The 15,738-nt window shown below is 37.9% G+C and overlaps 1 protein-coding gene across 2 annotated transcripts in view; it reads right to left on the reverse strand.

Moving 5' to 3' along the window:
• The window catches only part of LOC307132781 (breakpoint cluster region protein), a 59,921-nt gene extending 46,879 nt beyond the window's left edge, over window positions 1-13,042 (reverse strand). The window contains exons 1-2 of one of the 2 annotated variants that reach the window (XM_079827330.1): window positions 12,876-13,042; window positions 11,113-12,490 (exon numbers count right to left, since the gene is read on the reverse strand). In XM_079827330.1, the coding sequence (XP_079683456.1) occupies window positions 11,113-12,478 (1,366 nt within the window). In that variant the 5' untranslated portion in view covers window positions 12,479-12,490; window positions 12,876-13,042. Of the gene's footprint in view, window positions 1-11,112; window positions 12,491-12,650 lie in introns of both variants that reach the window. The other variant, XM_079827331.1, reaches the window with a different exon arrangement.
• Between the last annotated feature and the right edge of the window lie 2,696 nt (window positions 13,043-15,738).

A 15,738-nucleotide genomic window follows, 5' to 3' on the forward strand; every position in this document is an offset into this window, starting at 1 on the left:
GGCTGTAAAGTTCATTTGTTGTTGTTTTTTAAATAATAATAAAAAAATGACACTTTGAGTTTGCTTGTTTTATTAAACTGGTTACATGTTATTTGAATGTGTTCCTGTTACAGTGTAATTTTACATTTAAGTACTGAGTAATATTAATTGAGTACATGTACTTACTATAGGGTTAGTGTAGGATTAGGGTTTGGTTTAGGGTTAGTTGCATGTAATTATGCCTAATTTATAGTTATTACATGTAACGTGCAACAAGGACACATTAAAATAAAGTGCTACCATTAAACTTATAGCCTAATAAATATAAAGTCTAATATTCGTACCCTTGCATGCTCAACAAAAACTGTAGCCTACTACTACTACTACTAAACTAAAGCTTATTCTGTATGTTAACACAAAATATTAATATAAATATATATATATTTTTTTTTAAGTTTGCATGTGTTTTTTGTTGATGCATCACATTCAATACATCAGGCTTTTATGGCTCATATAGTTTTATATAGGAGAATATTGAGTTAATACTCAAGGAGGAAGAAAAAAAAACACCAGTTGCTAATATTTATATGGCCAAAAAAGGAAAATTAAATTCTGAGTTTGTAATACAAATCAATCAGATCTTTATAACAGTATAGCAGACTATATATAGGGGGCAAAACATAATGCAACAAAATACAATGATTCCTCAAAGTCTGTTGTACCATATTTGATACACACATTTTAACATAGGTTTGCTTGATTATCCATCGTTTTTAGTAAAATCAAGTAGCTTCAGTCCACTAAGTGTTCATCTTAAAATATTACTAACAATGAAAGTTGTTCTGACATTTACTTTATAAAAGCCAGTAATGATTTTTAGAGTTATACAAAAAGGTATTTTAGTTACTAAAAAAGTATAAACTATCAATCATAGGACAGAAAGCATGTCCTGTAGATTGTGTACAACAGGTTTTTCAGCAAAGTTTTGATCATGTTGATAATTTAGAGGCCTTAGAAATGTGCGTATCAAATATGATACAGCAGGCTTTATATAGGCAAAAGGACAAACCCTTTGTGGTAGTTCAGGGAGGCAGTCGAGGGTTATGATGTTACTGTGAATCACAGGGGATCCGACAGAACAGAAAAATGAGGTCGGATAGGTTACGCTGCTGGGGGAAATGTAGGGGAGGGGGTGGTCCTGTAGCAAACGAGAGGGACTGGTGCAAAATTAGGGCGGGAGGTGACATGGCTGAGCAAGAGGAGAACAACACAATATACAGTTGTGTTAAAATAACAAGCCTGCACTGTACCGAAGATCTCAGGGGAAACGCACAACACTGTCACGATTCAGTGATTGTGCTAAATGTCATGAATAAAGAAACGCAGGAATGGAAAACTTCATAGTTCAGAAAACTGATCTGGAGTTCTTGCGTCTCAGAGCATGTAGATGAAATGCAATAAACTGTCATGTTTTCTTGCGTTCAGATGCTGGTGTTTGGGAACGCAATCGGTTCTGGGAGGGAATAAAACCAAATCATTTTCATGGCATTTCAGAATGACCAAACCAACATTTGAGATGCTGTACAATGAAACTGGTCCGCTGTAGTCCAGTTCACCCAATCACATCCTCTGTTGAGGCAAAGTCAAAGTGAGCTTTTTGTTGAGCATCGAGGGATTTATTCAGTAAATGCGTTTCCACTGTAGTTTTTCTTATCGGAAAAAAATGTATCCACCTCAATTGAGCGCATATGCTTTTTATGCACTTTTTTTTTTAATTTATGCACATCTTGGTGTTTCCATCCAGCGTTTTTTAAGGAATATCCCAAAATACACATAAAAATAGGTGGATGGAAACATAGCTAATGTTGAGAATAGCTGCCTAATATTTTTGTGGAAACAGTGATACAGTTTTTCAGGATTCTTTTATGAACAAAAAGTTCAAAAGAACAGCATTTATTTAAAACAGAAGTCTTTTGTATTTTAATAGGTAAATGTCTTTATCACTTTTGATCAATTTAATGGGCCCTAAAATACACCCGGCGCAATGCGATGCCAGGCGCGACGAGTGTTTTTTGCTTGTTTCGGCCCGACGCAGTTATCGTTTTCACGTCCAGCATGGCGCCACGTTGTTTAAATAGCAAATGCACTCACGCCCATCTGCTCGCCCATGGGTCTTGTTATTTTGAGGCAACTGAAAACGACTGTGCCATTGACCAACAAAAACCTGGTCTAAAGTCAAAAGCGCAGTATTTTTTGTGTTATTTAAAGGGCGCGTTAGTAATGTGCGCATAGGCGGGTGCACCACGCGTGTACACTCTGCTTATTACACACACAGGGATGTGCAGCAGCTCTGGAGAAGCATTCAGTCTTTCCGCTTGCAAACTCAGTCCGCCATGTAAATAGCAAATCCGCCATGGTGCAAGCGCAACTGGCTTTTAAAGGGAATGGGAGATGAGACTTTGATTGGTTTATTGCATGTTACGCCCGAAACACACCCATGACTCATTAAGAGACTATGTACAATCCTTTAGGATCATGCGCCTGGCGCGGTGACCATTTTTTCTGTCATTAAACTAGCAAAAGTGGATTCGGACATGCCCTAAATGCACCTGCGCTTCAGACCATGCACTCAGATCGTTAAAATAGGGCCCAATGGGTCCTTGCTGAATAAAAGTATTAATTTCTTTGTTTTTAAATACTGACCCCAAATTCTTGAACAGTAGTTTGTTCATATGAAATATCTGACATTATGAAATTGGAAAGGGTAGAGAACAACTTTAAAACCCATTAAAACGTCAACAGAATCCACAGGAAGCCAGAAAAACACTGACTGCAAACCCCAGAAAAGCCAGTTCTTCAGTGTCCATTTGAAGTAACAACACCACTGGAATAGTTTCATGATGATGCTGTTTACTCTTGCCAACAGGGCCCCATTGCAACTATTTCCGTCATTGACATCGTACTCTGTAATCAAGAGACTATTCTGCCTTTGTGACATAAACAAACATTGGGTGAAAAGGAAGAAGCATTTTTGGTGGCACACCAACTGCAATTTTCAGATGGGTATCTGTCACATCTGTTTGTTGAGAATCGTTGAGATTTGAGATCCTTTTCTCAGGTATTCCTCTTAAAGGGATAGTTCACCCAAAAAAGAAAATTAGCCCATGATTTACTCACCCTCAAGTCATCCCAGGTGCATATGACATTCTTCTTTCAGACGAATAAAATCTGAGTTATATTACAAATAGGGTTGCCACCTTTGGTGTGGCAAAATAAGGGACACCCATTCACGACCCCCCCCCCCCCCCCCCAAAAAAAAAAAAAAACACGTCATGAAATGATTATTTCTACATTGACAACTTGACATCTCAATAATAAACCATAAGAAAACATGAGATCAAGTATGTGAACTTGCAACAGAACACATTTTATATTATTTTACATTTGATTATTTTATTTATTTCTAAAGAACTCTTTAGTAGCATATTTGGTGCACTTTAAAGGGACAGTTCAGCCCAAAATGAAAATTCTGTCATAATTTACTCGCCCTCATGATGTTCCAAACCTGTATGAGTTTCTTTGTTCTGCTGAACACAAAAGAAGATATTTTGAAGAATGTTTGTAACCAGGCTTCTTTGGGGGCACCATTGACTTCCATAGTAATCTTCCTGTGTGTTCAACATAACAAAGAAATGTATACATGTTTGGAACAACTTGAGGGTGAGAAAATGATGACAGAATTTTCATTTTTGGGTGAACTGTCCCTTTAAGCAGCCATTCTGAACCAGTTATCACTTTTTTGAATTTCAAAAATGTAATTTTTTAAAATTAATTTACTTAAATTATGACTATATTATCATGTAATTATTTGTCCCATTTTTATCTAAATTTTTTTTTAAATGTCATAAACTTTATATGACAGGATTATTGGTTATGTATAATTAGCTAAATTATAAATTAATAATTACATATATTAGGCTATAATCTATTAATTAACCTGTATAAAAAATTATAATTCTGTTTGCCAAGCTCTGATAATGTATGGAATATTATATTAATATATTATCCATTAAAAAAAAACTAGGCTATACCTTTAGAAGCACAGATGTGTCTTTCACCGCTGTTGCTTTAAGTCAGTCAGTATGAGACACTGAAATGCTTCTCACAAAGTGTGCAGCTGGCCTGAGGTTCATCATGAGTTACTGGACAGACCCATTAATACCTTTTTGATATTCAGCTCTATATCTGGAGATCTTGCGTTCAAACGGTGAACGCGACGCGAGCTCGACATGTTTTTTTTAAAAACGCGCAATTACAGGCACACGGCACAGCGCATATGTTCTCGAGACTCCGCCGCTATGACAACGCAATCACGCACAAATGAGCTCCTGTACTACTTATTGTGAAATTGATTTGTTTATATTTGCTATCAGTATTCTCCACACTGCAAAATCCTTGTGTGTTTATTGAACTATGTGTGGACCTATGTAAAATACGGAACAAATCGCGTCCCGTATTGGTTTAATACGGAACGCGTCATTTTCCTTGTAAATACGGGACGATTCCGTATTTTACGGGACGGGTGGCAACCCTAATTACAAAAGTCCAGGCTAATCCAAGCATTAGAATTGGATTCATAGTTGCTCTGTTTTTTAAGTCCATAAAAAGTGCATCTGTCCGTCAAATAACATGCTCCACGTGGCTCTGGGGTGTTAATAAAGGCCTTCTGAAGCGAATCGATGCGTTTGTGTAAGAAAAACATCCATATTTAAAACTTTATCAAGTAAACTTTCGGCCGACCGCCTTCTGTGGAAAAGTGTTGAATGTTGAAAGTGAAACTCAAGATGCGTACGTGACGTCATGACAAGCCTACCTGGCCGTCTTTCGATTGGAAGAGGAACTTTCAGCAATTTTTCCATATATTGAACAGGGAAGGCGGTCGGCCGAAAGTTTACTTTATAAAGTTTTAAATATGGTTATTTTTCTTACACAAACGCATCAATTCGCTTCAGAAGGCCTTTATTAACACCCCAGAGCCACGTGGAGCATGTTATTTGACGGGCAGATGCACTTTTTATGGACTTAAAAAACAGAACAACTATAAATCCAATTCTAATGCTTGGATTAGCCTGGACTTTTGTAATATAACTCAGATTTTATTCGTCTGAAAGAAGAATGTCATATACACCTAGGATGACTTGAGGGTGAGTAAATTATGGGCTAATTTTCATTTTTGGGTGAACTATCCCTTTAACAGTACAAACTGTTGTTGTAAAGTTGACACTCAAAATAAATTAAACAATTAATATTTCCTTCCCAAACATATCCTATAAATGTGCTATATAAAATAACACATGATTGTGTTTGTGATTCTGTGAGAGAAATGCTCCTCCCATTAAACAACAGTGAAAATGATCTGCTCTTTCCCCTGCAGCTGGTGATGGTGGTGTAGGGCTCTCTGAGACCCATGCCAGCTGGACCCACGCCAGCCTGGCCTCAGCCCTGCCCCCGTTTACACAGTCCAACCCCCAGGACAACAGGTGACACACAAGCAGTCACACAAACAAAAAGAGCCAGTTAGCGTGTCTTAGGGCATCGGTAGTGCAAAATTACAGCTTAACCGACCACATAAGTAGACTGTTTGAAAAGAAGCAAATTACATGCAGCGGTCGCTACTGCTGTCAGGCTTTATGCGCACATGGTGCACGTTTGATGTTGTATGAGCGGTATTTCTGATGTTGAGGCTTTTCGTTGGATTTATGGGCTCTGGCAGATGATAAAACGGAAAAACAACAAGAGGGATAAGAGCCATCAAATACCTCTCGCCATTCCCAAAGCCTTACTGAATGCAGACCACAGATTCTCTCTGCAAAGTTAAAATGTTTTCAAAATAATAATTTAAAAAAAATCTACAAAATAATGTTAAACCAAAGAAACAAATGCACTACCACCACCTGCTACCCTTTCCATGCAGAAGAGTTGTGCGCCATTCAGACAGACAGACAGACAGGCAGATAGATAGACAGTCGGAGAGACAGATAGCTAGGCTAAAAAATTATCTACCCAACCTTTTTTTTGCACCAGCCAGCATACATGGTGGAACTCATGAATCTGTGAGGAGTACTTTAAGAAAGGACTGTTTATTTTAATAATACAGGCAGGATTAGGTTGTCTGCCAGGGTCGGTATGTTCCTAAGAGGTGACTTTTAACACCCAGTTGACGGAAGGGAAACCTGCCAGATTCAGCTTCCCAAGAAAAATGGCACACAGCAAAACTGTAAGAACCACCTGATCTCCTTCACTGGCTGGTTCTGTCAGCAAAGTCAAACTCAATCCATTCCGAGCCCACCAAGCACAACACTTTTGACTGATCACGATCAGAGGTGGACAAAGTACACAACTCTATTACTTGAGTAAAAGCAAAAGTACTATTGGTTAAATTTTACTCCATTACAAGTGAAAGTTGTAAAGATAGATTTTTTCTTAAGTAAAAGTACAGAAGGACTTGCTTTTAAAAGTACTTAAGTATCAAAAGTAAAAGTAAACGCATTATTTTATTATTGTTGCATTGACTTGATTATTGTATGACTGCACACTGTTCCATCATGGTGGTTTAAGCCAGTCAGTCATGCTCCATCCGACATGCTAGCGTACCTTGAACTCATTTAAATACTTGTTTAAAAGTTACAAAGCTCTTATCAAAGTCAAAATCATACTAGAAAAGAAAGGTTTCTACATTGTGTTTATTTGATAGGATTATGTAAATTTCTGAAAGGACTTCAGTTAACATTATTAGCCCAACTACATTGCATGCTAACTAACACCATTGTCGAACGTTACCTATGCGTTAGCGTTGTATCCACAAGGCTATGGCAACTTGGCGGGTAAATCTATAAAAATCATTTGACCAACCATATTTCATACAAGTGTTAATTTTGACAGCAAATTTTGATTTAGTTATAGTCTTTTGACTATAACATTTTAGGCCCCTGGGGCCGGTTGCATAAACAGTTAAGACTAGTCTTACAAGTTAGACATACATTTTTTTCTTTAAGACTGTTCATAATTTTTTTTAATCAGTTACATAAAAATATAGACTGGCCTTATTTGATACGAAAAGTAAGACTAACTGCTAGTGGCTCATATTAGATCTTAAGACACTGTCTTAACATAATGGCTTAGTTTATGCAACTGGCCCCCTGGGGACTAGTCCCTAGCAGTAGGCAAGTGGCATTCGGTCTTACTTTTCATATCAAATAAGGCCAGTATATGTTTTTATGTAACTGATTTAAAAAAAAATTATGAACAGTTTTAAAGAAAAAAATGGATGTCTAACTTGTAAGACTAGTCTTAACGGTTTGTACAACCGGCCCCTGAATTGTTTTAGTTTTAGTGTATAATAAGATTTTTGTAGAATTAGTAGGACTAAAATTCAGTACTTGTGGTCTGGTGTCTGAGAGGCAGCTTTCTGTGTGCACTTTCGTGGCGTCGCACTTTTTCAGACTTATCTACGTCTGCTCTTCTGAATTTTAACTTTTAAGTATGACTATGGTTGCGCGCACTGCATTTGGGAATTGCTGCCTTCTATTTTGCCATCAATTGATTAGTGTTCGAAAAATACTTGGAAATCATTGAACTTCATGTGATCCTACAAGAGTGATTACGGATAGGCTGTCTGCAAAAAAAAACAAAAAAACGAATCATCCACTGACTTTCAAAGCGGCTACGACTTTCTACTTCGAGGGCCTTGATAGAAATGTAGTGGAGTAAAAAGTACGATATTTGTCTTTCAAATATAGTGAAGTAAAAGTCATAAGTTTCCAGAAAAAGTACTACTCAAGGAAAGTACAGATACTCAAAAAGTGTACTTAAGTACAGTACTCAAGTAAATGTACTTAGTTACAGTCCAGCTCTGGAATCACGATCAGCCATCGCCTTTTCAATACTGTGTAAAACGAGGTGGATTATGAAACATGACTGAAAAGCAACTATTTTACCACAGAAGAGGTCTGAGGAAACATTTTAATTGGTTTTACGTCAAGGGGTTTCCATGAAAATATATTTTCCTTGTTGCGAAATAACCTCTGGCATGCAACTGCTGCTTTATTGACTATATACAATGCATGCCTCTTATATAAGTACCTTTAATTTCATAGTAAATTCGTTCGTATTAAATCCTTGAGGATTTTCAAACATGTCAGGGCAGTCACCACATACTGTGGCACAGCGTGTGCTTGTTTGACAAACGCACGTGGCTGCACTGTCCGCTGATGTTTACACGAGGGAGGGGCACTAGGTGAGCGTGACTGAGATTTTCGAGGACTAAAATCTGAGCATTATGCTCTCTGATCTCGCTCTCAGAGTAACGGATCTAACAGAAGCAGTTTAAGCTACCTTGCAAGACTCGACAGTGCAGTTTATGAACAGCTTGAGGGAATTAGATTAAGATAAGATTGCAGAAAAGAATTTGGAGAAGGTTTAGAAGACACACAGAAGAGTGCCTACACTTCCCACTGGTGTAAATCACGATCCTGCCATTAAAACAACTTAACACTGATCATTTGCTATTTGTTTGTGGCATGCTGAGTTTGCAGCTCTGCGCTCTCTCTGCCTGCTTACATAACTAGCTTGGACTGAGCTGATCAGAGCTCTTTTCTGCTTGAAAGGAGAGAAATCTGCTCATGGCTATGAAGTCTTCTATCGGTTTCTGTCATTTCAGTCAAATTTGTCATGGTTATAAAATGTAACTTTAAAGAGTTACTGCCTAATCTATATTATATATCATCACATATTATTAGACAATAAGTCTACAATTGTAGGCAAAGTGGGGTGAACTAGCATGAACAATGAAACAATTATATATTATGCTTGATCTAGATTGTGCTCTTGCTTAATCATTTAACAATTATGTTCTGTTTAAGGTTTGAGAGTCTAAGGCTCAGTTCATGTGTCTTGCTATGACACATCTATACGATTTTTGATAATTTAAAAAACATTTCAATTTGAAAAACATGCTTCAAATGTTCTCTCTGAGAAAGTGTTACATACACTTGCGTTCAAAACTGTGGGGTGGCAAGATTTGAAGTTTTTGAAAGCTCACCAAGGCTCCATTTATTTGAAATACAGCAGCAACAACAAAAAGAAACACGTATGTGACCCTGGACCACAAAACCAGTCATAAGGGTCAATTTCTGGAAATTGAGATGTATACATCATATGAAAGCTGAATAAATACGCTTTCCATTGGTGTATGGTTTGTTAGGATAGGACAATATGTGGCTAAGATACAACTATTTGAAAATCTGGCATCTGCAAAATAAATCTAAATATTGAGAAAATTGCCTTTAAAGTTGTCCAAGTGAATTCCTTAGCAAGGCATACTACCTATAATTATTTTTTTAAATATATGTACAGTAGGAAATTTACAAAAAAATCGTCATGGAACATGAGATTTACTTAATATCCTAATGATTTTTGGCATAAAAGAAAAATCACAAATTTTGACCCACAAATATACCCGTGCAACTTATGACTGGTTTTGTGGTCCAGGGTCACATATTAATACAATTTAAAATAACTCTTTTCTATTTAAATATATGTGATGACAATGGCTTTTCAGTAGCCATTACTCCAGTCTTTAATGTCACATGGTCCTTGACATCATTCTAATATGCTGATTTGGTGTTTATTATAATCAATGTTAAAAACAGTTGAACTGCTTAATATTTTGTGCAAACTGTTACAATTTAAGGATTCTTTGATGAATAAAATAAAAAAAGGAACAGAAATCTTTTGCAACAATGCAATGTCATTTACTGTAACTTTTGATCAATTTAATACATCCCTGCTGACCCCAAAATTTTGAACATTAGTGTACATCACAAACATACATGCAATCTGAACACAACATGAGCGTTACACCAGACCAGTTGTTGCATGTACAACAAAAGAGTGCAAATGAATGTGAAAATTAAACTATTAAAAGCAAAACTATTTCTAAACGCAGGATTGCTTCACACTGACAGTTTTCAAATAACCTTCTTTGCATTGCAGTGACCCTCAATTCATGAGGAAAACAAGACTATTAGCTAATGGTGCCCATTCAAATGCATTACAGCTCACGTTCACAATGAAAAACCATTCATTGAATGTTTCCATTCAAACCAATAAAACCACAGATGTCTGCTCGTTTTGTCCAAATGACATTCTGTATCTTCAGTCCTTCTCTTAATTTGTTTCTTGTCATTAGTCTTTCACCCTTCCCCCAACAAAAAAAAGCCATGCTAAATTCACCATGCTAGATGACCCCTTTAGGTTAATTAGCCCTCGGCAGGACAACAACACTAATGTGAACTGATGCATAAACACTCTGGGTGGACAGAGAGCGAGCGACTGCAATGCCTCGGGCCATTCTTGGCCTCAAACACTTCAGATCAGGCCAGTCGTATCATGACAGCAAGATAAGGAAAGGGAGAAACCACATGGAGAGCTTACACAAAGAAGAAATATAGTAGAGGGTTGGTACTGTTGTTAGAAAACTAGAAACAAAAAAGGATTAGCCTCATTATCTGCCTGATGGTCCAGGGGGTTTGAAACTTAAGGGGTGCCAGAGGACAGTGGGGAAATTTGAGAGAGAAATTAAAATGTAATTTTTTAGGTCAACATTTTCTTCTCTGAATATCTGAAGATATTAATTATATATTTTTAAATGTAATAAATGTTGTATCTAAAGTTTGACACATTTACTAAATCTGATATTACGTTCTCATTCTGCTTTCTACAGGCTGGCCAAAATCAAAACACAATACAATGGGTCTTTATGAATGAAAACGTATATATATGTATATGTTAGGAAGGGAATACTCACAAGGGGGTCATCATAATTGGCATCAAAAAGTTTGAAACCCTTGTGATGCTCAACACATGACAACAAAATCCGATACATGTTAGAAGGGTTGCACAACACAGAGTAAAGACCTCTTAAAAGACAAATATCAAGCATAAAATCTCATTAAAATGGAACTTTGCCTTTTCTTCTTCATACGTTCCCACTGTGGGAAAGTGAAATCCTATGAAAGGCCTGACAAACAGACAGGACATACAAAAGTAAACACTGCAAGAATGTTGCCTTACCCAAATCTCCATGGAAACTGTTGCTGAAGTGGTTGGAGCTTCCGTCAGTGGGCCAGTTCTTGCGGACACCAACAACATTGGCCTCGGAGAGCGCTAGCTGTTGCTTGAGACGCTTTTGGGACTGTGGGGTAGGCGGGCTGCCGCTCTCAAACGACTGCTGGGAGTGCTGGGATGGAGAGCGGCTCTTCTCTCTGTACATTCGGTAGGCGGTGGGGCTCGGGGACACATGGCTGGACTGCCCAGAGGAGAAGTCTTCTTCGCTAGATGTCAGGTTTTCATTGGAGCTGCAATCTGGCGTGTATCCATCCTCAAAACTCCCAGGTGAGTAAGACCGCCTGGGCCACGTCAAGTGCAGGTCCTCTCCATCTCCCATAATGCCCCCTACATAAACGGTCGTATAGGGCTGACAGTCCGACTGGTGCCAGCTCTGCTGAGTTGCTCTTCTTCCATTAAGTCTTATTAAATTGTCCTTGAGGAACCCAGGGTTCAGGTCAACCTCCTCGTACTCACAGTTGTAGCCGCTCTCCGTTGCTCTTTCATGTGATCGCTCTGGTTTATGGATGTCCCCAAAAGCAGTGGACAGATTACCCGGGACAGAAGGCAAAGACCTCTTGCGCTCCATCTGCATAGCTTGAGTGCCCAAACTACTTATCTTCTCAGAGACTTCTCTATCATTGACCCTAACAAGACCCTTTTCTTGGTGGTACTCCATATTGACGTAGTAAGGCCTCTCGCTTTTCCCCTCGCTAGATGTTTGCGAATTGGCTCGTCTGATGCGTTCAAAGTTTGACCGAAGTGCAGCGACTCCCAACCCCGTGTTGACTTTTTCCTTCGGTGGAGACTCTGGAACACCATCTGCCTCATGGTGTGCAGGTCCACGTCCAGCAATGGGTTTGAGTGGAGCTTCAACACTCCTTTTTTTGTATAAAGACATCCAGTCAGTCTCTCCATCTCTGTTTTTCTGCCTGTCCAGGTCTGAGATATCACATCCTACCACCTCAACACACGACTGAGACTCACACTCCTCTGCTGCGGTGGTGTGCTTCAGTTTGGCCGGGAGACACCTGCTTCCATCGGCTTTCTGATGATGGACATCTGTGGATGCTGGCTTACGCTCACCTTGCGAGACCCTACTGAAGCCCCAACGCTGAGAGTCATGGCTTCTCCGCTCTTTGGCCAGAAGTGTTTGCAGGTAGATCATTCGAAAGCGCTCCTTGTTCACTTCCATCTCCAGTCGCCTAATTGAGTTTCGGCATTTCTCCAGCTCCTGCTCAATGTCTCCAACAGAGTTCAAAGACATCTCAGGAGGATCTGAGTCAGGAAACTGAGCTTTCCACGCTTCCACAAAGCCAACAGGTTCTACCATGATTGCTTACTGCTGGTTTATTTTTTTTTAGTGGGGGAAAAAATTACACATTACAATCCTCTTGTTTGTAAGAATACACCCATGGTGATTTATAACTTTATATCCTAGAGCTGAATTATAACTTGTCCTGCGTACATGCATAGCATCATCTCAACATCTGATAAACACTTACTCAGCTGATCTTGGACAGACGCACACTTTTCTCCATAAACAACAAGCAGAGACGTAACATCCATGTGCACTTCAAACATCTATTGACATCCGCGTTTCATGCCATTTAAATGGTAAACGATGACTGAAAATCCTTTATAAACACAGTTTCGCGTGCAAAATTCACTTCTCTGTCATGATGTTAGTAGCTGAAATTTCATTTCAATGATGTATCCAAAGAAGTTACCGGGAAATTGTGTTGTTATTCTCTCAAACGTCGATTTTTCTCAGAGATGCGCTGTGCTCTTGCAGGGTTACCGCTGGCATCGCTGTCCGTCACTCCATATGATCAGACTGTATCTGCGCTCTCTCTCTCTCTCTCTCTCTCTCTCTCTCTCTCTCTCTCTCTCTCTCTCTCTCTCTCTCTCTCTCTCTCTCTCTCTCTCTCTCTCTCTCTCTCTCGCTCGCACTCAGTGCTGCTGCAGGAAGAGGTGGGACTAGACGAGTACATGATTAATAGTGACTGCACAGCCACAGACAGTCTCAGTTTAAAGACACAGACTCGGCTATTCAGCTCAACAAAGAAAAAGAAAACGTGCAAAAAACTGTTTGCGACGCTTAACTAGCGGTCTATTTTCCACTTACTTACTCGTTACTGCAACCGCCAAACGAAAATTCGTCATCGTGTAGGATTTATCGCAAATGATTGTGTTATCCTTTTAATTGTAAACCAGATATTTGATACCTCACATTATCAAGACACGGTCAATATATATAAAACATTTCTGAAAAATGTTTAAACTTATTCTAATACACCTGACAGTAAACTTATGTTGGATTCATGGGAACTTGTCACCATCTAGCGTTTCTGTATGGAACAGCAGTTGATCGTTTTGATTGTATCCACAAATTTTCTTCGCCTTGGTCCCTATATTCCCCATCTCACCTTTCAAAAAAGATAATGAACTGTCTGTCAGTGTTTTATTAGATGGATTATATTTCATAACTGAAACTTGTTTGACTTTGGAGGTGAAATATAGGCTATTGTATTAGGCTATATTTTGTTCTCCCTATAAATATTTTGTCTATTTATCCTAGTAAAGGGATAGTAAAATGCTGTCATTATTACTCACTCATGTCGTTCCAAAACTGTAAGACTTTCGTTCTTCTTCGGAACACAAATAAATATATTTTTAATGAAATCTGAGAGATTTCTGTCCCCATTGACAGCACAACTATAGGCCTCCCACTTTGACGCTTCAAAAGATTCATAAAGAGATCGTAAAACTAATATGAATTGAGCAGATTAGTCCACATTTTCTGAAGAGACAAGATCACTTTATATGATGAACAGATTGAATTTCGCCTTTTGTTTTTTATTCACATAAACATTCATCAACTCCCACCACACGTCAGTTGTGGTAAACGGAAGCTCAGGCATGTTCGCTTGACATATGAGAACCATGAGGTTCAGTGTTACGCATCACGTTTGAGCTTCCGCAAATGCTAATGTTTATATGTGTAAGCCTAAATTATTTGTTCATAAAGCGATCGTGTCTCTTCAGAAAATTTGGACTAAACCGCTCAATTAATTGTTAAAGCATCAAGTAGTTGCATATGCTACCAACGGAGGGACAGAAAGCTTTAAAATTTTATCAAAAAGATAAAATCAAAAAATCTTCATTTGTGTTTCAAAGATGAACAAAAGTCTTACAGGTTTCACATTTTAAGGCTGACGAATTAATTCAAACATTGACAAAAGCATAGAAAATGCTTTTTTCCACACATAAACCAAAGGCTAATATCACTAATATCATATGTAGCTATTTTTATTATGCCATTATTTAAAAGCGGAAAAACACAGACAGTAGACAGTTATGGTCTCAGACAATAACACTAAAAGAATGACACTAAAGACCAAAAAACACCAGAAGAAAGATGGTCCCTGCTGACCTGTGTGAACATGCCATAGGGAGACATGAGGACTGGAGATGTGGCCAGAGTAAGCAATAAACATTAATGTCCGTAATGTAAGACACCTAAGATAGGGCTATATGGGAGACAGAAAGGAGAGCTGATATGTAATTCCACTGCCAAACCACATGTAACCATAGGGCCGTTCCAGGGGTGTTTGAGAACTTGCAAGTGCCTTGGAGGAAGAGTGGAATAACATCTCACAGTGAGAACTGGCCAATCTGATTCGGTCCATGAGGATGAAATTCACTGTACTTAAAGCAGCTGGTGGCCAAACAAGATACTGACTGTTACTTTTGACATTGATCCTTTCAGGGACTCATTATTCCATTTCTGTTCATCAAATGTCTATGAAATGTGTTCCATTTGTGTCTTGTTTGTTGAATCTTGTTATGTTCATACAAATATTTATGCGTTAAGAAATTGACTGAAAAAGTTTTTTTGCTGCAGTTTATTTTATATAAATGTAATACGTAAATATATGTTAATATAAAAATGTTAACAATGAATAAGAAATGAATAGCTGATTTTTGTTGTTGAATATTGTTCTTTTTTGTAATAAAACAACAACTGGTAAGTCGCTCTCTTTACACTTTTTACAGTTATTTTATTTATCTCGTTTGTTGGTAAATTTCTTGTCTTAAGCCTAAACCTCACTTGATTGAAAATAATAAAAAAAAAAAAAAAAATCCATCCATCTCTTCTTAAAATAGCTTGTCCTACACTCAAAAATAAAGGTTCTTTATTGGCATACCCATGAGGAACCTTTAACTTCCTTCGAACCCTTCCATTAAAATGTAATATTTCACAATATTACTGTTTTAATCAAATAAATGCTGAGCATTCTTACAAAAAGAGACTTCTTAAAAAAACATCTTCTGTATGGCAATGTATATAGTATTTTTATGTTTAAACCTAAATAAGAACAAGAAAAGTACAACACATCTACGCCTAGAGACGCATCAGTTTTAAATGATGTTTTAGCCAGTTTAAATTATATTGTTAAATCTAATTATTAATCCAGGATTCATTTATCTTTGAATACTCTGAAATGAAACTAACAATACAGAAGATGGACAGCAATAACATTTTGGTTATGACCTCACTGATTGTATGACAATAACAAGAAGCCAGGA

Source organism: Gobio gobio (assembly GCF_949357685.1).
Source record: "Gobio gobio genome assembly, chromosome: 10".
Lineage (NCBI taxonomy): Eukaryota > Metazoa > Chordata > Actinopteri > Cypriniformes > Gobionidae > Gobio > Gobio gobio.